The sequence below is a fragment of the Sorex araneus genome, chromosome 6 (genome assembly GCF_027595985.1).
Source record: "Sorex araneus isolate mSorAra2 chromosome 6, mSorAra2.pri, whole genome shotgun sequence".
NCBI lineage: Eukaryota > Metazoa > Chordata > Mammalia > Eulipotyphla > Soricidae > Sorex > Sorex araneus.
The window spans coordinates 83,849,940-83,876,932 of NC_073307.1; the positions used below are offsets into that span (position 1 = coordinate 83,849,940).

The 26,993-nt window shown below is 62.1% G+C and overlaps 3 protein-coding genes across 7 annotated transcripts in view; 2 read left to right on the forward strand and 1 right to left on the reverse strand.

The window, feature by feature from the left end:
* HDAC7 (histone deacetylase 7) overlaps positions 1-8,231 on the forward strand; it is a 33,296-nt gene extending 25,065 nt beyond the window's left edge. For 3 of the 5 annotated variants that reach the window (XM_055142125.1, XM_055142129.1, XM_055142128.1), the window contains 13 exons: positions 292-425; positions 491-611; positions 717-766; positions 1,692-1,799; positions 2,667-2,722; positions 2,809-2,896; positions 4,179-4,298; positions 4,419-4,516; positions 5,641-5,759; positions 6,097-6,230; positions 6,344-6,428; positions 7,124-7,253; positions 7,337-8,230. In XM_055142125.1, coding sequence (XP_054998100.1) covers positions 292-425; positions 491-611; positions 717-766; positions 1,692-1,799; positions 2,667-2,722; positions 2,809-2,896; positions 4,179-4,298; positions 4,419-4,516; positions 5,641-5,759; positions 6,097-6,230; positions 6,344-6,428; positions 7,124-7,218 — 1,208 coding nt within the window. In that variant the 3' untranslated portion in view covers positions 7,219-7,253; positions 7,337-8,230. Of the gene's footprint in view, positions 1-291; positions 426-490; positions 612-716; positions 767-1,691; positions 1,800-2,666; positions 2,723-2,808; positions 2,897-4,178; positions 4,299-4,418; positions 4,517-5,640; positions 5,760-6,096; positions 6,231-6,343; positions 6,429-7,123; positions 7,254-7,336 lie in introns of all 5 variants that reach the window. The other 2 variants (XM_055142126.1, XM_055142127.1) reach the window with 1 other exon arrangement.
* A 1,055-nt stretch (positions 8,232-9,286) lies between these two features.
* On the reverse strand, positions 9,287-17,044 carry SLC48A1 (solute carrier family 48 member 1). Its single transcript, XM_004610434.2, has 3 exons — positions 16,807-17,044; positions 10,794-10,961; positions 9,287-10,316 (listed from the first exon to the last, which is right to left on the reverse strand). The coding sequence occupies exons 1-3, from the start codon at positions 16,940-16,942 to the stop codon at positions 10,180-10,182; spliced, it is 441 nt and encodes a 146-aa protein (XP_004610491.1). The 5' UTR covers positions 16,943-17,044; the 3' UTR covers positions 9,287-10,179.
* A 7,669-nt stretch (positions 17,045-24,713) lies between these two features.
* The window catches only part of RAPGEF3 (Rap guanine nucleotide exchange factor 3), a 30,164-nt gene continuing 27,884 nt past the window's right edge, over positions 24,714-26,993 (forward strand). Inside the window, exon 1 of the mRNA XM_012933221.2 lies at positions 24,714-24,827. The gene's annotated coding sequence lies outside the window, so the exon portion shown is untranslated. The remainder of the gene's footprint in view (positions 24,828-26,993) is intronic.

A 26,993-nucleotide genomic window follows, 5' to 3' on the forward strand; every position in this document is an offset into this window, starting at 1 on the left:
CACTTGCGTGTGTATGTGCCCGCATGTGTGTTTGCGTGTGCATGCATGTGTGTGCACATGCGCATGTGTGTGAGCGCGTGTCCGTGTGTGCATGTGCATGTGTGAGTGTGTGCATGCCCGTGTGTGCATCTGTGTGCGCATGTGCATGTGTGTGCGTGCGTGTGCATGCGTGTGTGAGCGTGTGCGTGCCCGCGTATGTGTGTGTGCATGTGTGTGCGGGCGTGTGTGCCCACACCTCTGGGTGTGCAGGATGGGCCTGGCTCCAGGTGCCGCCCTCTGACCCCTCGGCAGGGCTGGTGTATGACTCGGTGATGCTGAAGCATCAGTGCTCCTGTGGAGACAACAGCAGGCACCCGGAGCACGCGGGCCGCATCCAGAGCATCTGGTCGCGGCTGCAGGAGCGGGGGCTGAGGAGCCAGTGTGAGGTGAGGCGGCGGGCCCCAGGGGGTTGGGGGCGGCGAGCGGGCACTGAGGTCCCGGCCCTCCGCAGTGTCTCCGGGGCCGCAAGGCCTCGCTGGAGGAGCTGCAGTCCGTGCACTCGGAGCGGCACGCGCTGCTCTACGGCACCAGCCCGCTCAGCCGCCTCAAGCTGGACACCCGCAAGCTGGCAGGTAGCGCCGCCCCTCCCCAGCCGCACCCCTGCCGCCGCCCTCCCCTCCCCTCCCCCTCCCCCTCCCCCCCACCCGTGCGGCCCTGCCTGACGCTGCTCTCTGCAGGGCTCCGGGCAGAGCGGATGTTCGTGATGCTGCCCTGTGGCGGGGTTGGGGTAAGTGTGCGGGGTCCTGGGCGGGCGTCTTCTCCTCCCACCCTCCCAGCCCAGCCCTGTGCCCCTCTGCACCATCACTGTGTCCCCCCGAAAGCGGGCCGTGCCCCCCGTGTAGAAGGCCTTGATTCAAAGTCAGGCACCAAGACCAAGGCCCATGGGCACTCGGGGTCTCGCCCTGCAGAGGGCTGAGGGGGGCCTCTGCCCTTCCCAACTGGGAGCTCCGCTGGCAGTGCTCCCAGCCAGCCCTGCCTGCTCCCCTGGAAGGGTCCCTGCAGGGGTTCCCAGCCATCTCTGGGGTGCGGTGTGGCGGCCACTCGGTGCCCTGTCCACAACTTCCCATCTCTTGCCACTTTCTGGTTTTTCCAACTGTTGTTGCTTCTGTTTTCTCCTCCCTCCTCCCCCTCTCTGCCTGTCTCTCTCTCTCTCCAGCCTCTTGCGACTCTCTCTGCCTTCCTGGCCTCTCTCAGTCCGCCTCGCCCTCCCCACCTCCCCATCACGCCCCCCGGCCCCTCCCTAGCCCTGAGGCCCAGGGACTGGGTTTGGGGGGCCTCGCAGCCTGGGCTAGGGGCCCCGAGTGGAAGAGAGTGGTGCAGACGGCCCCGCAAGCTCCGACCGTCCTGCAGGGCCTGAGCAGAGCCAGCGGGGGCCTAAAACCCCCTCCCGGCCCAAACCCCAAGTCCCGCCCAGGTAACACCATGCCCCCTCCTGCCCGCGGGGAGGCAGGCGCAGAGCTGCCGAATGCGGGCTGGTGATGTGGCCCGCAGCGGGATTGGGAGACCCAGGCAGGAGGCCTTGCCTTTGGGGCGGTGGGGCGCCGGGGAGGCAGCGCTGTCTGCCCAACTCCCTGCCCCCGGGGCTCTGGCTGTGGGGTGGGCGCCGCTCCGGGGCCCTGAGCTGCCGCCGCTCCTGACTCCGGCCCCTGCAGGTGGACACGGACACCACGTGGAACGAGCTGCACACCTCCAACGCCGCGCGCTGGGCTGCCGGCAGCGTCACCGACCTCGCCTTCAAGGTGGCGTCCCGGGAGCTAAAGGTAGGCGCTCCGGGCAGAAGGCGGGCTGCGGGAAGGCCCGACACGGAGGCCCGGCCTCCTCCCTCGGGGAGGCCACCAGAAGCATGGAAGGGAAATGGAGAGCTCGGGGACCAGGAGGACATTTGAACCCCTGGCCCGTGGGACTCAGGAAGGCGTCACTGTCCCCTGCAACTGGGTCTCCCAGAGTGGCCGGCAGGGGTGCCCGGGGCCTTGGGTCCTCCGGCCTGCAAACCGGCACATGCGAGCTTCTGCGTGCAGCGGCCAGGCTGGTGCCGTGTGCGTCTGCTCTGTTGAGCATCCTCTGGGGGGCTGTCCCGAGGCCCCCACCCGTGTTGTTGAAGGCTCATGGCCCCAGGTGCCTGCACACCCTCGGGGACACAGTTCTGGGGGGACTGTGCGGCCAGCACAGTTCGGTCTCAGAACCCCGGTTCCACCACGCGCAACCAGGCAGCTGTGCGCCGCGCGAGACTCCGCGTCTCGGGTTTCTCCCACCCGTGAAACAGAGATCAGAGATCCCATTAACCCGTATTTTCCCGAGACAGCGTGAGGATTAGGTAGTGTTTACCGCGGAGCACTGCCGTGAGAGTCAAGTGCTTAGCCCAGCGCCAGTTTTGCCCCACTAACGGTTGTCGTCATCGGTGGCAGTAGCTGGGGGCTCCAGGCCGGGGGCTTGGCTCACCTTCAGCCTGAAAGCAGGACCCCGGCCGGGGCGCCGCACCCCGTGTGCCTCATTCCGGCCCGGACGCAGCCAGGCCTGCCCTGGGCCCCTGCTCTCTCAGGGAGGAGGCCGGTGCCGGGTTTGGGGGGCAGGTTCGTGGAGAGCTGGGCCAGAGGCGGGTTGGTTACTGACGTTCTTTCCGTTTCCAGAATGGTTACGCTGTGGTTCGACCCCCAGGACACCATGCAGACCATTCCATTGCCATGTGAGGCCTGTGACAGACCCTGGCGGGGGGCGGGGAAGAGTCTGGACAGGCGAGGGGAGGGGCAAGCGTGACCTCTCTCTCCCCAGGGGCTTCTGCTTCTTCAACTCAGTGGCCATCGCCTGCCGGCAGCTGCAGGAGCAGGGCAAGGCCAGCAAGATCCTCATTGTGGACTGGGTACGTCCCTCCAGACGGGCCAGCCCTGGGCCGGGGCTTCCAGAACAGGCCCTGGGGCCTGTATACAAGCCGAGCCTCAGTTCCGCACATGCACCCAGTGTAGCTGACCTCACGGTGTGGTTGCAGACCCGGGTGGGGTGTGAGAAGCTTCGGTCACGGCAAGTGCCCCCAGCCAGCTTGTCTGGTTGAGACTGGCCACTGCTGGCCACATGCCACACACACACTAATGTCTGCGTTTCCTCTGCAGATCGTGGCAGGAGTAGGCCACGCGTCCATGGCCCTTGTGGAATCAGATGCTGATGTTTTCAGCACTAGGCTTATGTTTTTTTTGTTTTGTTTTTTTTGCTTTTTGGGTCACACCCGGCGATGCACAGGGGTTACTCCTGGCTCTGCACTCAGGAATTACTCCTGGCGGTGCTCAGGGGACCATATGGGATGCTGGGATTTGAACCCGGGTCGGCCGCGTGCAAGGCAAATTCCCTACCCGCTGTGCTATCACTCCAGCCCCTAGGCTTATGTTTTTGGGGGGTTTTGTTTGTTTTGCCTTCTGGGTCACACCCGGCGACGCTCAGGGGTTCCTTGTGGCTCTGCACTCAGGAATTACTCCTGGCGGTGCTCAGGGGACCATATGGGATGATGGGAATCGAACCTAGGTTGGCCGTGTGCAAGACAAGCACCCTCCCCGCTGTGCTCTCGCTTCGGCCCCCTCGATACTTGTTCAACCTGGGCTGCACTGGCGTATAGAGACGAGGAATGCAGGTGCAGCCGAGGGCCTCAACTTGCACATACTCACATCCCTAGGAGGCCAGAGACTGGGCTTGGAACCCGGCCTGGTCCAAGCACCCGCACCTGAGTGTGGAACTGTCCCACTGACCTTGAGGCGGGGACGGTGCCACACAGGTCTAGCGGACAGTCCACAGTTCCCCACGTAGAGCCCTGGAGTCACCAGGGGTTGGCCCAAGGCCCCTCCAAGACAATTGGCATCTCAGGGACCTCACGGGCCTGCTGCCTTCCCACTGCGTGACCTTGAACCCAAGAGTGAGGTTTCTGACGTGTGTGACTCTGGACAAGTCCTCTTCCTCCTACGGATGTCCCCCACACAGCGACTTGTGCTCACACTCCGCAGGGTCCTAGTGCCCACCCATATGTATCGGCTCCAAGGGCTCCACTGTGCATCACTGGGGTCCTTAGCTGAGTGTCCTGGTTTCCAAGCACTCCCAGCGGGCCCTGCCTCCCTGCTTGCCTTCGACTCGGCCTGACCCACGGCTCCTCCCCCGCACAGGATGTCCACCATGGCAATGGCACCCAGAAGACCTTCTACCAGGACCCCAGCGTGCTCTACATCTCCCTGCATCGCCATGACAACGGCAACTTCTTTCCAGGCAGTGGGGCTGTGGATGAGGTGACGTCCCGCCCGGGCGCCCCGTCTGCAGACCCTTCCCTCTCTGGGCTGCCTGCAGCTGGCGGCCTCCCCGGACGGACACTGCTCCCCTCAACCTCTCTCCTGCCCCCTCACTACCAGGTTGGGGCCGGCAGTGGTGAAGGCTTCAACGTCAACGTGGCCTGGGCTGGAGGTCTGGACCCCCCCATGGGTGACCCCGAGTACCTGGCTGCCTTCAGGTAACTGCTCTGGTGCCCCCCCGGGGAGGTGGCCCCCAAGATGTGGCCACCGTCTCCTGCTCCTTGTCCTGGCATGGCACAGCTGGAGGGGTGCTTGGCCCACCAGCCTGCCCCTCACCCAGACACTGCATGCTGTAAGTCACTTCCACCGAGGCCCAAGGAATAAGCCCAACGAGAACGAGCTCCAGTCCTGGGGCCCCAGGCTCGAGGCGGGGGGGGGGGGGGGGGAGGCGGGCAGGAAACAAACCAGAATGAAAAAAGCCAAAAGGTGCTTTCCAGGGTCGCCCATTACACTAGGGCCAGTGCTGACCCCAGAGGAAGGACAGGACTGCCATGGTCAGTCCGAGAAGGCTGCCTGGAAGAGGGGGCTTCCTGCGAAGAGGAGAAGGAGGGAACACAGATGTGTCCCTAGGGGGAGTTACTTGGGAAATGTCACTTGGGGGGGCTTTGGACTCTGTTCAGCCCCCCCCCCGTGCTCCACTGGGGGAAGAACCCTGGAAGTAGGTCTGCAGACCCATTTCTGGCGCCGGTTATCCAGGAGCCCTGGGGGCGTCTCCACCGATCCTGGGGTCTAGAGACACCAGATGAGGAAGTTGGGTCTGCAGTGGTGGGAGCAGCCGTGGAGGTTGGCGGGGCTGGGGGGGGGGGGGGCATGAGGATTAAGACCCGGCAGCCGAGGTCCGCCCCGAGGGGAGTAGTGGTGGGATGTGGTGGCTCAGTTCAGAGAGGGCCCCGGGGGCTGGAGTGACAGCACAGTGGGTTTTTGCCTTGCTCATGGCCGACCTGGGTTCGATTCCCAGCATCCCAAACGGTCCCCCGAGCACCGCCAGGAGTGATTCCTGCACGCAGGGCGGGGAGCGACAACCCTTATGCATCGCTGGGTGTGACCCAAAAAGGAAAACAAACAAGAGGGTCCCGCAGCCACATGCACCCACTCCCCGCCGTCAGGCCTCTGCGGCCCCGTTTGGCTTCCCCGGAGGGCAGGAACACATCTCTGACATCCCTGGGAGGCGGGGGTTGCGGGGTGCTGAGGGCAGGACAGGCTGCGTGAAGAGGGTAGACAGGGGCTGACACCAGGGAACATCCTTGACCTCTGCCCCTGAGCGCCCCTCTCCGCCCCCTAGGGTAGTCGTCATGCCCATTGCCCGAGAATTTGCCCCGGACCTGGTCCTGGTGTCGGCCGGGTTTGACGCTGCTGAAGGTCACCCCGCCCCACTGGGCGGCTACCATGTTTCCGCCAAATGTAAGGAGGGTCCGGCCTGGGGCGAGGGTGGTGAGGCTGGGGGGCGCAGCACGGCCCACGGGAGGCTGGTACGGGGTGGGGGGGGGCCTGGCTGCTGCCGCTGGGGCTTCCCGGGTGCCTCCCGCCTAGCACGGCCCGGGCTGGTGCCCGCGGGAGGCCGGCCTGGCGGCTCCTGCGGCCGAGTGAGCACTTTCAGGAGAGGTCGGGAGCAGACAGATGGGGGGCCGGGGTTCGAGAACGAGCACTGCCTCCCCGGCATGGTGCGGTGTGGGCATCCGAGCAGAGCGGGGCGGGTGGGCTTCTCCTTGCCCGCGCCGACCCCCCTGCCGCCCTGCAGGTTTCGGCTACATGACGCAGCAGCTGATGAGCCTGGCGGGAGGGGCCGTGGTGCTGGCGCTGGAGGGCGGCCACGACCTCACGGCCATCTGCGACGCCTCCGAGGCCTGCGTGGCCGCCCTGCTGGGCAACAAGGTGAGCAGGCGGGGGCCTGGCCGGGGGGTGGGGGGACAGCGGCCCCTCCCCAGCAGGCCCGGCCGAGGCCTGCAGGCGCCCTGGGGACTGTGCCAGAGTGCTGTGCCCTCCAGGTGGACCCGCGCTCCGAAGAAGGCTGGAGGCAGAAGCCCAACCTCAACGCCATCCGCTCCCTGGAGGCCGTGATCCGGGTGCACAGTGAGTGTGCAAGGGCCCGAGCACCCCACGGCCAGCCCAGCTGCAGACAGGGGCGGCCTCAGGGCGGGATGGGCACCCCCCACCTTTGGCCAGTGCCCAGGGCCAGGCTGGCCGCAGTGCTGGGCCCTGTGTGCCAAGAGCGCCCCTTCCCACGTCTGCCCGGGAGCGGGGCAGGGGCGGGAGGAGGAGCCCCCCACTCAGTGCGCCGCGTCCTCAGCCCCAGCCCCGCTCCAGAGGGACCTCGGCTCCCGCCCAAGGGCTGAGGAGGAATACGGGGACGGGGTGCAGTGTCCTCTCGTGTGCCAGACACCTCCACGGCCACACTGACCTGCGCAGGGCGGGGGGGGCACCTCAGGGAGGCCTCGTGCTGAGGGTGGGCTCAGAGCTGTCCCCAAAGCAGGCACAAGCCCTTGCCTCCAACCTCAGGGTCTGGCCAGGGCCGTGCGCATGGTTGTGTGTGCCCGCCTGTGTGTGCATGTGTGCATGCGTGCATCTGCATGTGTATGCATGTGTGCATGCCCGCTTGTGTGCATGCCCGCTTGTGTGCGCGCATGTGTGCACGCACACGTGTGCATGTGCGTGCACGTGTACATGTGTGTGCCCGTGTGTGTGCATGTGTGTGTGTGTGCGTGCACGTGCAGTATGGCTGGGGGGCTTTTTTCCCTGACCCTTCCTGGTCTGGCCTCTTGCCCCAGGTAAGTACTGGGGCTGCATGCAGCACCTGGCTTCCTGCCCAGAGTCCTGGGTGCCCGAGGCCAGCGCAGAAGAGATGGAGGTGGTGACCACCTAGGCGTTCCCCTCCGCGGGCATCCCATCTTAAGAGAGGTAAGGCCAGGCCCCTGCCCGGCAGATCCTGCCCGGCCCAGCAGCCCGCCCGCCCCCACCCACCCGTGCCCTCTGCCCCCCAGGCCGTCAGGACAGCTGGCGGAGGACGGACCGATGGCGACCCTCAGCCCTCAGAACCGTCTGCCCATCCCACCCTGCCCGCCTACCTGGGTCTCTGTCCCTGGGGTCTTCAGAGACTTGGCGGGCAGGCCGGGGGCCCCGGGAGCACTGGGCTCTAGGCTGGGAACCAAAGAAGAGCCGAGAGGCGGCAGGCCAGAGCAGGTCATCCTGCGGGGTCCGGCCCCCCCTTCCTCAGGACCACACAGGACACGGGCGCGAGCGCCCCTGTAACCACTGTCCTCAGCTCCGCAGTCCCAGACTTGGCACACAGAAATGTGAACTGGGCCTTAGCCGGCCTGGCCCTCCCACACGGGCTCGAGAAGCCTCACCCAGCCCCGGACAGTGAGACGCAGCCACCAGCCAAGCCCCTGTCTGTGTGGCCCCCCTGCCCACCTCAGGGGCCCTGGAAGGGGCGGGGGAGGGTAGGCGGGGGCTCCTGTGGTCGCACTTCCTGACAATGGTGCCAAACGTTCATCTCCCTCCAAAGCACAGCGCCACCTCCAGGGAGCCCTCCAGGAGCCTCGTCTCATTCTGGGGTTTCCCCCACACCCCCTGACCCTAGCGCTGACGCCTGTCCACCACGGACTAGCCTGGCTGAGGGAGAAAAGGTCGGGAGAGTGGACCGCAGGACTGGGAAGCTGTTGGCAAAGGCTTCAAGGCTCCTGGGGTAGAGCCTGGGGCCAAGACAGAAAGTATTTGTGTGTGTGAGGGGTGTGTGCGCGTGTGCGTGTGCGTGTGTGCGTGTATGTGTGTGTGTCTTCCCCAGGACCCACCATATCCTGTTGTATGTATGCATGTTTTTGTAAAAAAAAAAAAGGGAGGGGATCTGAACAATAAATGTTTCATTTGCCTTAAGGTGCACGTGTAAAGGCCTCCTAGGGAAGGGGGGAGTGTGGGGGTACTCATGGAGAGGGGTGCGCTGGGGCACCCCCTCCCCAGCTCCCCGCCTTGCTGAGAGACCCTGCAAAGGAATCCTCCTGCTGCAGGCCAGTGATAATATAGCAGGGAGGGCGTTTGCCCTGCACATGGCCAACGTGGGTTCGATCCCCAACATCCCAAAGGGTCCTCTGCGCATCACCAGGAGTTGATTTCTGAGTGCAGAGCTAGGAGTAACCCCTGAGCATCACTGGGTGTGGACCAAAAACCTATTAAAAAAAAAAAAGCATTCGCTTGCTGCCCACCTCAAGGGGTCAAAAAAGTGGCAGCTGGGGCTGGAGCGATAGCACAGCAGGGAGGGCGTTTGCCTTGCACTCAGCCGACCTGGGTTCAATTCCCAGCATCCCATAGGGTCCCCTGAGCAGCGCCAGGGGTAATTCCTGAGTGCAGAGCCAGGAGTAACCCCTGTGCATCACCGGGTGTGACCCAAAAAGCAAGAAGCTTTGGTCTGAGTCCCAGTTCAGGGCCTGCAAAGGGTGGGGAGCCCAGAGCAGCTGGTGGGTGAGGCCGACCGGGGCCCAGGTAAGTCGCATCACCTGGGACGTCTGTGCGCCAGGAGAAGAAACAGTATTCATGGTTCCTGCCTGATCTGGTGCACCTAGCTTCATACGCACACGGGGAGCCTCGAAGGGAAACAGGCGAGGCAGCAGACCCCCAAAGCTCCTCCGGCATGAGCAGGAGGGTTCTGCATCTCTGAGAGGCTTCGCCAGGCAGCAGGGGAGCCCCCGGCCTAGGCCCAGGGGAGGAGGAAGGGGAACAGGTCTGCCCCACTCCCGGCCGTCGGGCCCCTGGGCTCACAGACCCAGGGATGCTGTGCCTTGGGCACCCTTGCCCCGCTGGGCCTGTGCTGACAGGGCTGAGCTAGTGGGTCCCCTCCTGCCTCCCAAGGAAACAGCTCAGGGGAACGGAGCCACCAGGGGCAGCTCACCCCCCCCCCCCCCCGCAACTACGCCCAACACGAGAGACCAGCCCGGCAGTCCGAGAGAGATGACTGCTGTATTTCTGCAGAAGTGACAGTGACACCAATAAGGCAGAGCCGAGAGGCTGGACTCGTCTGGGGGGTGGGGGGACAGGGTCGAATGCACAAAGGTGGCCTAACAGAAGCGTCCCCGCTGCTGCCGCGCCAGTGCTGGGGGCAGGGGCAGGTCCCATCTAGAAGGAACGGGTTTCTAAGGGAACAGCGCCCGGTGATGCGAGGCTGGGTGGGGGCTGGGCGGGGCGAGACCGGGGGATGGAAATGGAGGTCTGGGGCCATGGGGGGGCGGGGAGGGCCTGCTGGTCTGCAGTGGACTGCCTGTCTCCCCAGAGCCCTTGGAGGGGGGCGGGCAGGAGCACTCTGTCCAAGAGCCTTTCCTAGTCTGCCCTCATGGGGGCACCCCTGCGAGGTGGAAGGGGTGGGAAGTGTGGTGAGGAGGCTTGAGCGGGGCAGGGGACAGGGCCAGTGGACAGGGCAGAGATCTGGACCACTGTGGTCCAGTGCATGCCCCAGGCCTGGGCCTAGGAGCTCAGTGCTCCCCCGGGGCCTTAGAGGATGGGTCCTGGGGTCGGGACCTGAAGGACAAATGCCTTCCTTGACCTGTCCACCCCGGCTTCTGGCCCACCCCAGGGAGCACAACTGGGCTAGCAGGTCCAGAGCCCCAGGGAGCCCGACCCAGGCGTACCTCCGGCCTCACTGCCCTCCGCCCTCCTGAACACGGGGCTCTGGGCCACCCTCCCGCCTGGGAGAAGCCCCCCTTCCCAGCGCACCCCGGTCTCCCCCTGAGGACGGGCTGCAGCCCTTCCGCTGTGGCTCCCGGGGTCCCCAGCTGCTGTTTCAGAAGCCACGTCCAGGTGCGCAGGACCCCCAGGCTGCAGAGGCCTCACCCCCGGGTCAGAAGTCACTGAGGATGCTGATGTCGGCGAAGTCGGCCCGGTAGCGGTGGGCGTACAGGCTGAGCAGAAAGGCCCACTTGAAGGCAATGAAGCTCCAGACGCAGGAGAGGTAGTAGCTGTTGGGGTCCGTGAGGCCTGCCGGGGAGAAGAGCCCCGGTGTGACCTGAGGGGTCCTTGGCCCCCACCCCACCCACCACCCCTGCTCCCTCTGCAAAACCCTCCCTGCACAGACGCTGTGACAGGCTGTAAAACATTCGGGGTTTGTGGCAGGAGGCAGTACAGGCGAGGGAGATGGGGGCTGGCCACTGGGCTCCAGGACTCACTATGCTTTGGGAACTTTTACCCGGGGGGCCACTAGGGTCTTAAGCACTGGACTCGGGCAGCCTTTGGGCAGCGCGTGGTTCCAGCCACCAGGGGGCGCTGCCACCCAGCGTTGGGCTTCACACTGCACCCCTGCATTCCACCCAGCTGGTCCTCCCACCCGAACAAGCACACGCAGGTATGGGGAAGGGGGGTGTCTGCCCAGGGCCCTGCGCCTAAGCTGTGGGGTCAGGGCGGGGTCCGAGGCAGCTGCGTCCTCCCAGGGCGCCCCGCCCCCGGCCCGGCCCTCACGCTGGTGCTGGATGATGGCCAGTGCGAGGAAGGCGCAGAGGGCGGCGGCGGAGAGCACGGAGAAGAGCACGCCCACGAAGAAGAAGCCGCGCAGGCCCTTGAGCCAGGTCCTCCAGTAGTCCTGCAGGTACATCACGTGCGTCACCAGCACCCAGAGCGCCAGCACACCTGCGGGACAGACAGACGGGGTCAGCGGGGGCTGCGGCTCCACTCGCCTCACCCGGGACCCCAGGGCCAGGCTGGTCTGTGTGATCGCACCACGGCCACGTTCATCTTCCTCGCCCGCCTTCCCACCCGGAGCCTGTGCTCCAGGCCGGGGGCAGAAGCAGGTAAGAGGCTCGGCCTGTCTCCCGTCAAGGCAGATGACGGCTATCTGCAGGAATGCAGGGCCAGGGCCCAGAGCCAGAGCACAGCCGGGAGGGCGTCTGCCGGGCACACGGTCATCCCAGGGCTGGACCCCTGTCACCCCAAGGGCCCCTGAGATGGCCAGGAGTGATCCCTGAGCCAGGAATAAGCTCTAGGTACCACTGGGTGTAGACCCCAAATGATATATATATATATATATATATATATATATATACACATATACACATATACATATATATGTATGTATATACACACACGTATATATATTATACGTATATATGATATATATCCATACAGTTCTTCCTAATATTTTTTGTTTGGGGAAACAAGTCATTTCTCACATACTAAAAAAAGTTATTTATGTTCACATATATATATATGTGTGTGTGTGTGTGTGTGTGTGTTTTTCTGTTGGTGTCACACCCAGCGATGCACAGGGGTTACTCTTGGCTCTGCATTCAGGGGACCATATGGGATGCCGGGAATTGAACTTGGGTCGGCCACATGCAAGGCAAACACCCTCCCCACTGTGCTATTGCTCCAGCCCCTATAAACTTTTTACAAAATATAAAAAGCTTTATATTTTTATACTACTTTATTTTTCTTTATTTATTTGCTTTTTGGGTCACACCCAGCAATGCACAGGGGTTACTCCTGGCTCTGCACTCAGGAATCACTCCTGGCAGTGCTCGGGGGACCATATGGGATGCTGGGAATCAAACCCAGGTCGGCCGCGTGCAAGGAAAATGCTCTACTCACTGTGCTACCACTCCAGCCCCTATACTACTTTAAAAGGCTTCAAAATGCATTATTTTAATTGCTGATACAGTACATCATGACAGATATAACCTACATAAATAAGATTCCCGTGGGGTTTCTCGACTTTTTAGGGGTGTAAAGGGATCTGGAACTCAGAACGTTTGAGCAGGAAGAGGTCAGCCCACTTTCTGGAACTTCCCACTGAGGTGGTGGGGGGTGGGGTGGGAGGGAAGCCATCCTCCCAGCTGACCATTGAGGGGGGAAACCATCCTCCCAGCTGACCACTGAGGGGGGCAGCTGTCCTCCCAGCTGACCACTGAGGGGGGAACCATCCTCCCAGCTGACCACTGAGGGGGGCAGCCGTCCTCCCAACTCTGCACCCCACAGCCATGCCCTCGCTCCCGGGCACTGGGGCTCTCTCCAAGCCCAGACTCGGGTCCTGCAGGATGAGAAGGCCATGCTGCCAGGTGCCTGGTGACCCACTGCTGCCCTGGCCAGAGTCCGCGTCACTCCCTTCGGCCTGCAGCAAAGAGCAGGATGCCCCCAGCCCCACCCCCAGGCCTTCTGGGTGTGGCCGGGCTGTTGGCAGAGATGCCAGCTGCTGCTCAACTGACAGTGAGCAGCCTCTGTGCACGGTGGTGCCTGCCGGCGCAGCCCAAAGGGTGGAACGACCCTCCGTCCCGCTGGCAAGGGTCTGGAGCAGGGCTGAGGCAGGGCCCAGAGAGGGCAGAGGGTGCGGGGGGATGGGGGGGGTGCGGAGCTGCAGTACACTGAGAACCTGCCAGCTGCGGTGCAGGCCACACAGGCCGCTGGATGGAGGAGTCGTGGGGGCCCTGGGGGCCGCCCGGGTGGGGCGCAGTTATCTGGGCAGGGGAGAGCAGCACGGGGAGCTGATAGGAAGCCCGGCTCCGGGCGGTAGTAGGTCAGGGCTAAGCCTGGGTGGTGAGTGTTTAGCGTTTAGGAGTTTCTTTTTTGTTGTTTTGTTTTTGGGTCACACCCGGCGGTGCACAGGGGTTCCTCCTGGCTCTGCACTCAGGAATCACTCCTGACGGTGCTTGGGGGACCCTATGGGACGCTGGGAATCGAACCGGGTCGGCTGCGTGCAAGGCAGACGCCCTCCCAGCTGTGCTATCGCTCCAGCCCTCGGAGTTTCCTGCATTGCTGGTTCTTTTGGGCACGGCCAGAACACTTCCTGTTAATACTATTACTTGACTCAAAAAGAAATCAAGGCTGGTGGGATTCTGCCCCCCCCAGCTCAGCATTGCCACGATCTGGGCATCCAGGTGAGAGAGATGAAGCAGGAGCCCCCAGCACCGCGGCTGCTCGGAACCTCACAGAACCCTGGGTCCCGCCTCCTGAACCGGATGAGCCCAAAGGGCCTGTCCAGTGGGTAGGGGCGGCCCAGAGTTCCTCCCGGCTGGACACCCTCCCCCCCACCTGTCTGACCACCCCACTGCCCCTGCTCCACCCTGGCCCCTCCCCCGCCCTTAGGGACTGGGGGCCAAGGACATGTGATCATGTCCGAAGATCAGAGTGCGCAGGCCACGTGTCCCTGTGTCCCCGCTGGGCAGGAAGCCGGGGCAGCCTGTGGTGGGCAGACGCGTCACGTGGCCCATGCCGACAGTAATCTGGACTCGGGAGGGGGCACCTCTCCCAGCAGGCCGCTCTGCCCCCTCACATGATGCCCTGCTGTCCCAGGGGGGGGCGGGGGCTCTTCAGGCGAGGGCCCCTTGACAGTGGGAGCCACGTGGACCCCCGGGTGGGGCGGCAGCCGGGCAGATGGGCGCTGAGAGCCTGGAAGCCAGCTTGGGAGGAAAATAAGGTCAGAGCAGCTTCCCCTGTGACTCAGCAATTTCGGCGTGAGGAAACACTTGGGGACTTCGAAGATGCGTGTCCTGGCCCTGCTGCGGTGGGGCCCACGTGCGGGACGGACACGCCACGCAGGGCGGGCGCGGGTCCCGGTGCTTTGGTGCTTCGTCAAGCAGCAGGCACGCCCTTCCCACCTCTCCCTCCCTGGCCCGGGGTCACCAGCCACGGCCCCCTCCCCCCATCCCCCCTGCCTCCCCGCTCTGCCCTCGCCCTGCGGTGCCCGGGAAGCAGCCACGTCCCTGGGACACTCTGGTCCCCAGGAAGACTGGCCCCTCACGGTGCCCCCTCACTCCCTACCGCCCCCAAGGGCAGGGCTCCCGGGGGCTGAGATGAGGCGAGTGGGATGGGGGTGTCCACGGGGAGGCTGCAGCCCCCGCCCACGTGCCACTCAGATTCTAGGGGCACTTTTCTGCTCCTTCCCCTCCCCTCTACCACAGTGTCTCTCAACAGGGGGCAATATGCACCCCCCTCCCGCCCGTGGGCCCACAGAATATTCCAAGAGGGTAGAACTGCACCCCTGGGGGTGGGGCAGGGTGCCAAGCTGGGTGGCCAGGCCGGTGGCCGCAGGTGGGGAAAAGGCCGGGAAGCCCGGGGCCAGCCTGCAACAGGGCGCTTTCCCGGGGCGCCTGCAGCTCCCGCCCTCCTCTCCCAGCGCCCCGGGTACCCGGGCAAGGCGAGCAGAGGCCGCCACCCAGCACCCAGCACCTGGAGGACGCCTTCCCAGAAACCGGCACCCCCACAGCCTCGGCCCTCGGTGACTCAGCAGTTTTGGGGCTGGAAAACGCCGAGTCAGAAGAGGGCTGCTCCAGGGAGCCTGCCAACGCCTCACTCCCAGAAAGAGGAAGGAGCCAGGCTGGATACCCTCGAGCCCCCACGTGACTGGCCCAGCAACCTCCCCCCACCCCGCCGCCAGGCCCCCACGGCAGGTTTGGCGCTTGCACAGTCCCCTCCTGGTTGCCGGGTCCTCTGTCAGGGCAGTGCCAGGACCCGGCTGCCGCGGGTCGCGCCCCTGCGGAGGCGCCCTGCACGGGGACCCCAGGCAGCTGCCCGTGCACTCGACCTCTCACAGCCAGGGACCAGGTTCCGGGAGCGTCTGTCAACAGGAAGTAACTGAGGCTGGGGAGGCATTCGTGTGCGGTCACAGCGGGAGGGGGTCGCCTCCAAGGCCAAGACAGAGCCCTCCCGACCCCACCGCAAGCACAGAGCACTCATGGAGACACCTGCCCTGGGGAGGCGCAGGGGCGACAACCACGACACCCCACCGGCAGGAGGGGACCTGGGAGAAGACGGTTGGGGGGCGGGGGCTCTCTGAGCAGGGGGCAGGCCGCACTGGCAGGGAGCAGGGCCCAGGGAAGACTGTCACCAGCCAGGTGGCTTTCCGGTCCCTTCTCTAGTCTAGCCAGAGAGGTTCCCCAAGAGCGTGGGACAGCTGGTAAGCCTGGGGACTCTCAGTGAGCCCACTCGGGCTCTTCTGGCAGGAGATTTTATTTTATTTTATTTTATTTTATTTTATTTTATTTTATTTATTTATTTTGCTTTTTGGGTCACACCCAGGGATGCTCAGGGGTTCCTCCTGGCTCTGCATTCAGGAATTACTCCTGGCGGTACTCAGGGGACCATATGGGATGCCATGGATCGAACTCAGGTCAGCCCGTGCAAGGCAAACGCCCTCCCCACTGTGCTATCGCTCCCGCCCTGGCAGGAGGTTTTAGCCACAGAGTATGATGACCAAATGTCAACGTGTTCAGAGCCAGACAGATATTCAGTGGGGAGGGCGCTTGCCTTGCGTGTGACCCAAGTTCGATCCCCGGCCCCCAAGCCTGCCAGGAGTGATTCCTGAGTGCAGAACTAGGAGTGCTTCCTGAGCACAGCCAGGTGTGGCCCAAAACCAACGACAAAAAAGTACCCTCACATGACTGGTTTTCCAAAGCTGTCTCCCCACACGGTACTTCATGGGGCTGCCTCGCTCTGGGCAAGCTATGAAGCCTCAATGTAAGCCTCATCTGTGAAATAGGTACAAGGAAGACCGCTTTGTAGGACTTAATGTAAGGATTAAATGGGCTTTGGTAGCAGGGCCTGGCGCTTAAAAAGAAAAAGCCACGGGGGTAGGGAGACGGTACAGCAGGCAAGGCACTGGCTGCAGCCTGGCACCGCCAGGAGTGATCTCTGGGCACAGAGCACCGCGGGGCACAGCCCAAAAATGGAAGGAGAAAAGCATGTAGGGGCCAGGAGAGAGTACAGTGGTCAGCGCACACGCCTGGCCAACGCCAGGACTGGGCTCGATTCCTGGCACCACACCCAAGCATTCGGTCACCAGATGCAGCCCCGGGCTGCCCCCCGCACCACGGGAATGGCCCAGGCAGCGCTGACCGCCCCCCCCCCTCAGTGCTGAGCATCAATCAACCCGACTGGCCTAGAACCACAGGTGGGGCCTCCGACCCCCAGAGCACACCTTGGAAGAGTCCAGCCCAAAGGTAAGCGAACGTACCACATTTCACTGAGGTTGCACGGTGGCACCAGACATCTGTTGAGCCCCAGATCTCCACCAACCCGGACTGGGGCTCCCTCTAGCACCTGCGCCCCCTTCCCTCCCTGAGGCCCAGAGAGGCGGCCAGCAGGGGTCAGCAGCTCTGGGGGACCACAGCAGAGGACTCGGTGGTGCAAGGAAATGCCGGGTTCCCGGCAGAAGCTGGGGCTCTGTCTGCAGCGGCGGGGGACGCGCGGGCAGGGGGGACGGGGGCTACCCCGTGACCCCCAGCCGTCAGGGAGGGGGCTTGAGGGCGGGGATCCCCCAGGGAAGTTCTGGAGGAGGGAGGGGGTCTGCACACCTGGGCGGAGGGGGACCCGCCGGAGGGGCTGCGTGCGCGGCCAGGGGCAGAAAGGCGGAGGGGGGCCGGGGCATCGCGGCTCGCGCCCGAGTGTGCCCGGGAGGCTGGACTCGCAGGGGCCAGCACCGTGCGCGCCCCCCGCGGCTGCCGGGACCCGGACCTGCCGCCCACCCCGCCGCGCGCCCGGGTACCTGCGAGGCCCCCCATGGCCGCCGTGCCCGGCTGCCCGTAGACCACGGTCCAGACGAGGAAGATGGACAGGCCGGCCAGGGCACCGAAGCCCGCGTAGGCGGCGCGGACGCCGAGCTGCCGGCGCGACGGGGCCATGGGGCCGCGCGCCGGTGTCCAGGTGCAGGCCCCGAGCCGAGCCCCTGCAGCCGCCGCCTGCCCGCCGAGCCCGCCCCCGGCCCGCCCCCGGCCCGCCCCGCCGAGCCCGGCCCGGCCCGCGCTCCGCCCCCGCCGAACCCGTCCCTGGCCCGGCCCGCCGAGCCCGCCCCGCGCCCCGCCCCCGCCGAGCCCGGCCCGGCCCGGCCCGGCCCACCCGGCCGAACCCGCCCCGCGCCCCGCCCCCGCCGAGCCCGGCCCGGCCCACCCGGCCGAACCCGCCCCGCGCCCCGCCCCCGCCGAGCCCGGCCCGGCCCACCCGGCCGAACCCGCCCCCGGCCCGGCCCGCCGAGCCCGGCCCGGCCCGCGCTCCGCCCCTCCCCGCCGAACCCCGCCGGGCCCGCGATCGGCCCCCGCCGAACCCGCCCCGGGCCCGCGCTCCGCCCCGCCGAACCCGGCCCAACCCCCCCGTTTCGCCCGTCGACACGCCCCGTGCTCCGCCCCCGCCGAACCTGGCCCAGCCCGCCCGGCCGAACCCGCCCCCGGCCCGCCCCACGCCCGCCCCACGCCCGCCCTGCCCGTTTCCGAACTGCGCTGGTCCCGAGCCCCTGAACCCCAGGCCCGCGACCAGATCGGCCCCTGTACCGCCCTGCACCCGGACCCGGGCCCAGCCCGGCGCCTTCAGGGCGCCCAGGGACTTGTGTTTCGGGGCGCCCGGGGACGCGCGTTTCGAGCACCCCCAGTGGCAGTTGCTTCCAGACGTTTTCAAGCCTGCGTGAAACCGCCGGTTCCGACGGCGTCACCGCCTGGCACCTCCACCGCCACCGGGTGTGGCCCTCGCTACCATTAAAATAGTAACAATAATGAACAACAAAATGCAAGATGTAAAGTCCTCTTTAAATTTCTTGTTGAAAAAGTAAGGTACTGGGGGCTGGAGCGATAGCACAGCGACGCGGCCGACTGGGGTTCGGTTCCCAGTATCCCATATGGTCCCCTGAGCACCGCCAGGAGTAACCCCTGTGCATCGCCAGGTGTGACCCAAAAAGCCAAAATAATAATAATAATAATAATAATAATAATAATAATAATGTACAGGGCCGGAGCGATAGTGTTAGGGGTGCCAGGGATTGAACCCGGGCCAGCCATGAGCAAGGCAAGCGCTTTACTCACTGTTCAGCTCCAGCCTTGAGGGAATTTCTTTTAGAAATAAAACAAAAGACCCTCGTTTCTGGCCCGCAGCAGGCAGGAGTCAGTGGAGCCTTGCGTGGGCCTGATCCGGGTCCCACCCTCAGCAAGGCGTGGCCTCCACCGTCACAAGCAGCACAGCCAAGCTAGTCTGGGTGGCCGAGTGTCCCTGGGACAGCCTCTGGCCCCCTGAGCACCACCTGGGAGACCCCACGAGAAATATTAAAAAATTAGCAAAAGACTCCAAGACCCTACCCCTGACCTATAAAATGAGAATTTTGCTAGTCTTTATAAATTTGATTGTATTGCCATCGGGGAAGGTGCTTGCCTTATGTGTGTGTGTGTGTGTGTGTGTGTGTGTGTGTGTGTGTGTGTGTGTGGCCGACCAGGGGTGGATCCCCAACATCCCGCATGGTCCTTCACGCCCTGTTAGGACTGATCCCTGAGGCAGAGCCAGAATTTACCGTTAGGTGTGGCCCCAAACTCCCAAATAAATAAATAAACAAACAAACAAAATGTATTTCCTCCCCTCCTCTTTGCTACGGTTGCTACTGTTTCTGCAACAACCCACAATCACACACTCCGCAGTTGCTCTTCTGCACACATTGCGATGAATTGGGTGGACAATCGCATGCTCTGTTGTGGCCTGGGAAGAATGCCAAGCAAACATGGGAGAATCCCAAACAATAGAGCTGCTGGGGTCAGACTTGGGCACGTGGCAGGGTCAAATCCTAGCTTCATGCTTGCAAGACAGGTGCTGGATGGATGAGCTATCTCCAGTTTGTTTTTTATCTACTACAATTTTCCCCCCAAGTTTTACTCTACTATAGCACCACGAATGACAAAGTTATTCATGGCTGGGTTTTTGACATACCATATTCCATCAGCAGTCTCAACACCAATGCCAACTTCACTCCAGGGCTGTTCCCAGGCTCCTGTGTATTCTCTCTGAGGGAGGTGACTGTGGGGTGGGGTGAGGAGCTTCCGCTCTTCAATCAGCTCAGGGGGTTCCGTGGGGGTCCATGTCCCAGCGCCCGCCTCACTGCCACAGATCAGCTCTGATCAGCTGGGATAACACCCCCACAGGGAGCCAAGTACGCGTGTCAACCCAGGAGGAACAGTCTGGGAAACTGTCAGAACACTGTGGTCTGGACTGAGGTGCGTGTTTTTTGGTTTTTTGTTTGTTTGCTTGGTTTTTTTTTGTTTTTTGAGGTTTTTTTTCCTTTTGGGGTCACACCTGGCGATGCTCAGGGGTTCCTCCTGGCTCTGCACTCAGGAATCACTCCTGGCGGTGCTCGGGGGACCATCTGAAATGTTGGGAATCGAACCCAGGTCGGCCACGTGCCAGGCAAATGCCCTACCCTGCTGTGCTGTCGCTCCAGCCCAAGGTGTGCGTTTCGAGTACAAGGTTAAGGTGCTTGCCTTGCATCGAGCCGACTCGGACTCCATCCCTAGCACCGCATATTCAGCTCAGTTGCAAATTCTCTTCAGTTGACACCATGCATATTCAGCACCCCATATTTTTTCGTTTGGATCAGCACCCTAAGGATGGCCGGGTAGGGCCCTTGAGCACAGATCCAGGAGTGAGCACAGAGCACTGCTGGGTAGGGCCTCAAAATAAACCAAACGCCCCAGAAATGAAGAAAAAGAGGTTGGAATATTCTGACTAAGAAGGCCTGAGAGGCTGTTAAGAAGGGCTTTTCTCCTCTTTCTGTGAAGCTGGGGAGGGAAGAAAAAGATCTGCTCTTCAGAAAGGTGATAGCAGTAGTGGGGGAGAGCAGTCGCTCTCGGGCCTGGGGAGCGTGCTCGGCGCGCAGGAGGCCTGGGTTCGACACCCACCAGTCCTCCAGCACTGCCAGGAGCTGGGAGTAGCCCTTGAGCACCATCTGATGCGGCTCCCAAACAAACAAGCAGGCGTGTAATACTAGGAAGACGAAGTCCTGTGTAAAGACCAAAGTGCAGCGAGATGGCTCCGACAAGTTCTTCAGTTCCCAGTGCTCTCGGTGGATCCCGTGTGCGGAATGCTGACGGCAGCAATGCCTGCTGTCAGCATGTGGCGGGGAGGAGTTGGGGCGCCTGAGTGTGAAGCGCTCATAAACGCTTAGTAAATGTCAGCAAATAGCAGCAGAAGGGCAGCCAAAGCAAGGGGTGGGGAGGGCTCTGAGAGGGGACTCCAGGGCAGAGCCAGGGAGAGTGCTCACGGGAGATTGCTTCGAGAGATATGAAATTGGGTCTGCAGAATGAGGCTGGCACGGTGACGAGGACGGGTGCGCCCGGGCACAGCTTACGGTGAAGGGCAGTTGGAACCTGTTTTCCTCCTGGGAGCCGTGAGGAGTCCTGTAAGAGTTCCACACTCCCCCGGGGCGCCTGGCCGAGAGGCCCCGCCTCCTGCGTGACCCTGGGTGGAACTTCAGCCACGAAGTAAACACTCTGCATCTCTGCTCTCCAAAAGGACCGCTACTCACGGGTGGTGGTTACGCTTTTGGTGTGGGGTTAATGTGGCTGAGGAACAGATTTTTCCATTGTTTTCCATTTGAATGTCTTGAGTCTCACATGGACAGCCTGGGAGTTCGCGGTCACTTCGTCCCTACAAGGGGCAGAGTGATGAAACCCCTTCAGCTTGTTGGCTCGTGCAACCATTGAGATTGAGATTAAGGCAGTTAACTCACTCAACACAGTCCTTCGACAAACGACTGTTGTGGAAATTGTCATCCCTCAACAGACCTGTGTGTTGGGAAAATTAGATAGATGGGGAGCCCCACATGTGATAAGACGGGAGAAGAATGTTGTAGAGGCGAAAGTATTCACAAGGCCAGTTCAGAGGTGAAGGGTGGGATAATTAAGGGCTTATCTGGGGAAAGGTCAGGAGAATGGGAGGGTCACGGAGATGCTGAAACTTTAGAAGTGATCCCCAACCCCCAAGACTTCATGCCTAAAGCCACGTGTGCTCCCCATCATGGTCTCTGCTGACTCAGGATCTACTAAATGTGAACTCCGTACACTTCCCAGCTTCCTCTTCCTTGCAACAGAACAAACGCTATAGAATCAAGTTGTTTTTTTTTATTATTATTTTATTGATTCACTGTGAGGTACAGTAACAAAGCTTTCATGTTTGAGTTTCGATCATACAGTCATCAAACACCCATCCCTTCACCAGTGCACATATTCTACCACCAAAATCCCCAGTACCTCCCCCTCCCCCATTCCACACCTCCCTCTGCCTGTGTGGCAGACAATTTGCACAATACTCTCTTTCTCTACTTTAGCTACCTTCGATATTTCGAGACCAGACCCACCACCACTCATACCCGCCGAAAAGGCAATGCTAGACTGTGTGTTTTGTATTGTTTGTTATGGATGCGATATAATGTTGTGTGGCTGGGCACTCTAGGAATTCTAAAATTTTAATAATTAGGGTCTGAACAGGAGCGATAGCACAGCAGGTAGGGCATTTGCCTTGCACGTGGCCGACCCCAGTTTGATTCCTCCGTCCCTCTTGGAGAGCCCGGGAAGCTATCAAGAATATCCTGCCCGCAGGGCAGAGCCTGGCAAGCTACCTGTGGCATATTCAACATGCCAAAAACAGTAGCAACGAGTCTCACAATGGAGATGTTACTGGTGCCCGCTCATGCAAATCGATGAACAACGGGAGGACAGTGCTACAGCGATACAGGGTCTGAAGAGGTCGCGCAGCAAGTTGCTGGGGTCCAAGGTTCATGTGCATGTCTCTGGATCCTGGCTGTGTGGGAGCTTAAGGAGATGTGGCCAGGTGTGGCTGGCGTCATCTCAGAGTCCCATGGGCGGGGGAAGGAGGAGTGCCCACTCCGCCTCTGTCCCGTGAGGCCTGGTGTTTGGCACCACCGCCGCTCAGACCTGGAGCCTTCTAGAAAATGGCGGCCGCCGGGGCTCCTAGAGGGCAGGCGGAGGGACGGCACCTGCCCCCGTCTGGAGCAGCCGAGCGGAAACGGCCTATTGCAAAGTCCAGGGCCATCTCTGCAGCCAGTTGCTTAGGTCCGAGGTTCGTTTGTGTGCCTCGGAATCCAGTTCTGAGCAGGTGGAGTGAAAGCAGAAGCAATGGGAACCATTTCAAACCTGGGCCTCCAACCCCGCCGTTCCTTCTTCTCGGGAGGCGATGATTTTAGACACCGCAGACTAAACAGAGAGCAGTTTCACAGGCTGGAGAGAGCCTGCATCCTTCATCCAGCAGAATCCCCTCCGGCCTTCCAGTTCAGGTCACCTGAACGTAGATGGATCACCTGTTTGAATGATTAATTCCGCTGAAGTTTCCTATTAATTTGACCCCACCCAAGTTAGGACAGACTCCTCACCTCACTCCCTCCTGGAAACTTCTCTCCTAAGACATTTCTTCCTCACTCCCCCAGAGCAGGCACATTCCACTCATTCACCTCCTCCCACAAAGCGACGTCAAAGATACTGCCACTGAGCTCCAGTCCTAGTTGCTGGAGTTGAATAGATTTGTCAGGGCTTCCCCCTCATGCGCCTTAGTCCCCACATGCCGATGTCCTTTGGGACATGGCCTTGTTTGCTCTGGCTCAGACCTAGGCTGTGTTCCCACGTGCCCCCTTTCTTTAGTCCTCCCATCCAGCTCATTACCAACTACACAAAGGGTCAACATATTTATACCCCACACATCTGAAACCGTTAAATCCCAAAGTATCCAACGAATCCACAAAGACCAATGACAAAAAAAAAGTTCAAAATACTATAAAACATATGGCAAATACTATTCTTCTTCTCTTTGAAGAGAGGTGTATGTTCAGTCACATAAAAAGAGAGAGTCAGGGGCTGGAGTGATAGCACAGTGGGTAGGGCGTTTGCCTTGCACGCGGCTGACCCGGGTTCGATTCCCAGCATCCCATATGGTCCCCTGAGCAGTGCCAGGGGTAATTCCTGAGTGCAGAGCCAGGAGTAACCCCTGTGCATTGCCAGGTGTGACCTAAAAAGCAAAAAACAAAAAAAGAGAGAGAGAGACAGACAGACATAGAAAGATTGCACTCATCTGTGGAATATAAAATAACAGAGTAGGAGACTAATATCCAAGAATAGTAGAAATAAGTATCAGTGGGTTGGCTCCATGGCTTGGAAGCTGGTCTCACATGCTGGGGGGAAAGGCAGCTCAGATAGAGAAGGGGACACTAAGTAAAATGTGGTTAGAGATCCCACCCGGGAAGGGAGATGTGTGCTGAAAGCAGACTAGAGACTGAACACAATGGCCACTCAACCACTCCCCCCGTGCGACAGCCCCCTTACACGTGCACCTTCCTCTGCTGTTCTGGCCCCGAAACCCTTCTCCCCCCAGCAGCCCGTGTGACCTTCTGGAAATAGCAAGCAGAATGCAGTCCTCCCGCTTGAAAACAAGCAGAATGCAGTCCTCCCTCTTGAATAACAAGCAGAATGCAGTCCTCCCTGCTTGAGTCTCAAGCAGAATGCAGTCCTCCCTCTTGAATAACAAACAGAATGCAGTCCTCCCTGCTTGAGTCTCAAGCAGAATGCAGTCCCCCCTGCTTGAATCCCTCTCACAGCCTCCCAGAGCCCAGGGTGAGCTGTTTACGGCCTTGCCAACTCCAGTCATCTTCCCCCACACGCACTGGCTTCCTTTCTTCTCTTTCTGCAAAGTGCCAATCTTATCCCTGTCTGTGGCTGGAAGCTCCGAGTGCCCCTGGGATTGGTCTGTCATCATTCAAGCCTCTGCTCCAGTATTTCCTCCTCAGGGAGGCGAAGCTGCCTCCTGCCTCAAATGCACTCTCCCACTCTCTCCCGCTGCCTTCCCGCCTCTCATCACGCCATGGCCTTGCCGTGTGCTTGTGTGCGTCCTTTCCTCCCCCACCCGCCCTGCCTGCCCGATGACTTAGGAGACCGGCAGTTTCATGAACAAACTCCCCTCAATTAGCCCGACACCGGCCTTATTTTTCGACTTAAGGTTCTGTGTCCAGTAAACCCTTCACTCGGGTCATGCCGATGCTTGCCCTCATCTTTGTGTCTGGTACCTGGTGTAATGCCAGGCACACAAGGGGGCACTCCACAGTGGAGTGTGTGTGCAGCAGGTAACGGGTGCGAAGTCCACACAGAGTTCCTGGCTCCCGGCTCTAGGGGGCGGCCTTCCCCAACTTGTGCCTGGAGACCCGCTTTGCAGACTTGGTTGATCAAAATGTTCCCCAGACCTTCTGGGGTGCTCTCGCCTCCCATGCCCAGGGTGCCCCCTGCCCTCTGCCGCTCCCTCACGCCTGCAGCTCACGCTCCCGAGGTCACGTCTACAGGCCACAGAGCACAAAAGATTGTTCCAGCGAGACGGAGTGGGTGGCTCACGCCGGGAGGAGCTGACACCAGCAGGAGCATTCCAAGCGGCCCCAGCAGCGGGAGGGCTCCCGAGCAGAGGGCTCAGGCCCGGGGAGTCACCTTGGCCCCCAGGCGGGACGGCCTCTGTCCCCCCCATCTTAGGGCTGGGACAACACTGCTTCGTCGTTTTCTCTCTGAGCAGGCAGCCTGAGGAGCGAGCGTGCAGAGGACTGCAAAAGGGAAACTGAGCAGAAGCCACAGACCTGTGAGTCAAGGTGCTAAGAGCACCAGAGCAGAGCCCGCAGCGGGGGGAGGGGGTCACAAGACAAACGCGCGCAAGGTGAGGCCACAGGCAGTAGGAAGCAGCCTTTGAGCCTCCGTCGCCTGAGCGGAACCCCAGCCGCAGGTACTTGCTCCTGTTCTTTCCTTTTGACAGGGGGGCTTTGGAAAGGCACACACACACACACACACACACACACACACACACACACGGTCAGTCTGCAGTGAACTCTCTTCAGGCTTGAGCCTGGTGTTGCAGATGTGAGAGAAAGCAGCCCAGAGCAGGAAGGTGGAGGGGTGGGGGGTGGAGGGCGAAGAGGAGTTAGCACAGGGCCAGGGGCACAATTTTCTTGCAGATCTGGGTTCGGCTGTTGGCTTGAGTGAAGGGGGATCGATGCAGGTGGCACTTAATGAGTGGCGTGGGTCCCCTCCTCCTGACAGCCAAAGTAAAGGGGGCTAGAAATCAAGCGGTCAGGGGGCTGGAGCGATAGCACAGCGGGGAGGGCGTTTGCCTTGCACATGACCGACCCAAGTTCGATTTCCAGCATCCCATAGGGTCCCCCGAGCACTAGGAGTAACTCCTGAGTGCATGAGCCAGGAGTAACCCCTGTGCATCGCTGGGTGTGACCCAAGAAGAAAAAAGAAAAAAAGCAAGAAAGCGGCCACCTGGGCTCCGTCAGAACCGAGGCCGCAGGAGGGTCCCCTGGAGAGGCCGGGCCTGCCATAGCCCACGGCGACAGCGTTTCCTGGAGGAGGGTGGGAGGGGCTGAGCGAAGGCAGGACAGAGACTGGAGAGGAGGCCAGACTGGGCAAAAGGCTGCAGGAAGCAGGTGGGAAGGACCCCAGGCTGGGGGGAGTGAGCTGATCTGTTGGACTCGGCGCGCGTGGCGAGGGGCTTCCCGGTCTCAGCCTCTGAGGGCACAGGGCCCGGAACAACGTGCAGCCGGGCCGCTGTGGCTCAGGTGCTCTCGCTCCCTGGAGGGCCGAGTCACTGCCTCGTCACACCAGGGCTGCATCTCAGTCTGTGGCAGGGACACGGGCCCTGCCCTGCGAGGGGACTCTGAAGCAGGGAGACTGCTGACGCCCAGGACTGGTTATCAGCGGGCGCTGGGGGCCTTCACGGAGCACAGCCTCCAGCCCCATCTCTGGGAGGAGGAGGGGCGCTGAGGTCTGGGCCCCACCCGGAAGGGCTGATGTGGGGGTGGGGCCGGAGCAGCCCTCCTGAGGCCAGACCCCTTCGCTCCTGCTCCCCCTCCGGCCCCCTCTGCTGCCTTCCCCGGGTTTCTCCACATCCTCTCCAGGCACTGGGTGCCTGGCGGGAAGTCCTTGCACCGTCCAGCTTCCTCTCTGGCCCCGGCACTTCCCGAGTGGGACCCGGGGGCAGGGCTGGGGGGTCTGTCTGAGGCCCTGGTGTGCCGACCCACATCCTGGCCGCCTCCCCGCCGCCCCCCCACGGCCAGGGTGCCGGAGGCAGCTGGAACCAAGCTCCTCAGGAGCAGGGGCCCACCGAGGGCCCCTCCCCGCCAAGGGTCCAGGGAGAGGCGGGGCGGGGGGGAGCGGGAAGAGGCAGCCCAGCCTGGAGGTCCGGGCTGGGGCACGGGAGGGAGAAGGAGGGAAAGTAACCACAGCCGGTCTGGAGCTGCCCTCTCAGAACCCGCTCACTCAAGGTCACATGCAACGCGCCGCCCCACTTCTGTCTTTCTCTCTTACACACACACACACACACACACACACACACACACACACACACACACACACAGTCCTGTCGAGAAAGCAGCTGCTAATTTATGCACCTCATGTAGCACCAGCGCCTCGGAGCTTCTCTCTGCTTCCTGGGCCCCTCCCGGTCCCCCAGCTACCGTCGCCACAGTGGCGGGTGGTGGTCCTTCCTGCCCAGCTGGGGTCCCTACAAGCCCGCAGCTCTCCGCCCAGCCTGGCCCCCCTCCCTCGCGTGAAGAAGGCAGGGGCGCCCCCTCCCGCCCTCACCTGCCCCAGCCCCTCCACGGCCGACACGGGTGGCTCCTAAGTGACTGGCTCTGACCTGTCCGTCCGAGGAAGGGTTGGCCTGGGGCCCGTCCACGGTCCAGCTCCCCGCCTCTGCCCCCACCTCAGGAATGGGCCGGGGAGGGTGAGGGGAACTGAGCTGGAACCGGCCTTGACGGAGGAACCCGGGCAAGAGTCAGAGGCCCTTCAAACCCTCCAGACTAGGAGATGCAGCCCATGCCGGGTGCTGGGCTCTCCCGCCTGCCCGCACGGAGTCCCAGGATGCTGGGGCATGGGGCCACACGGGCGC

Excerpts from the sequence above, each read along its gene's own strand:
- SLC48A1 (XM_004610434.2), bottom strand. The coding sequence starts at position 16,942 with ATGGCCCCGTCGCGCCGGCAGCTCGGCGTCCGCGCCGCCTACGCGGGC. Across the intron at positions 10,962-16,806 it reads GGCCATGGGGGGCCTCGCAG|GTGTGCTGGCGCTCTGGGTG; the intron begins GTACCCGGGCGC and ends TCTGTCCCGCAG. Across the intron at positions 10,317-10,793 it reads GGCCATCATCCAGCACCAGC|GCCTCACGGACCCCAACAGC; the intron begins GTGAGGGCCGGG and ends TCTCCCCGGCAG.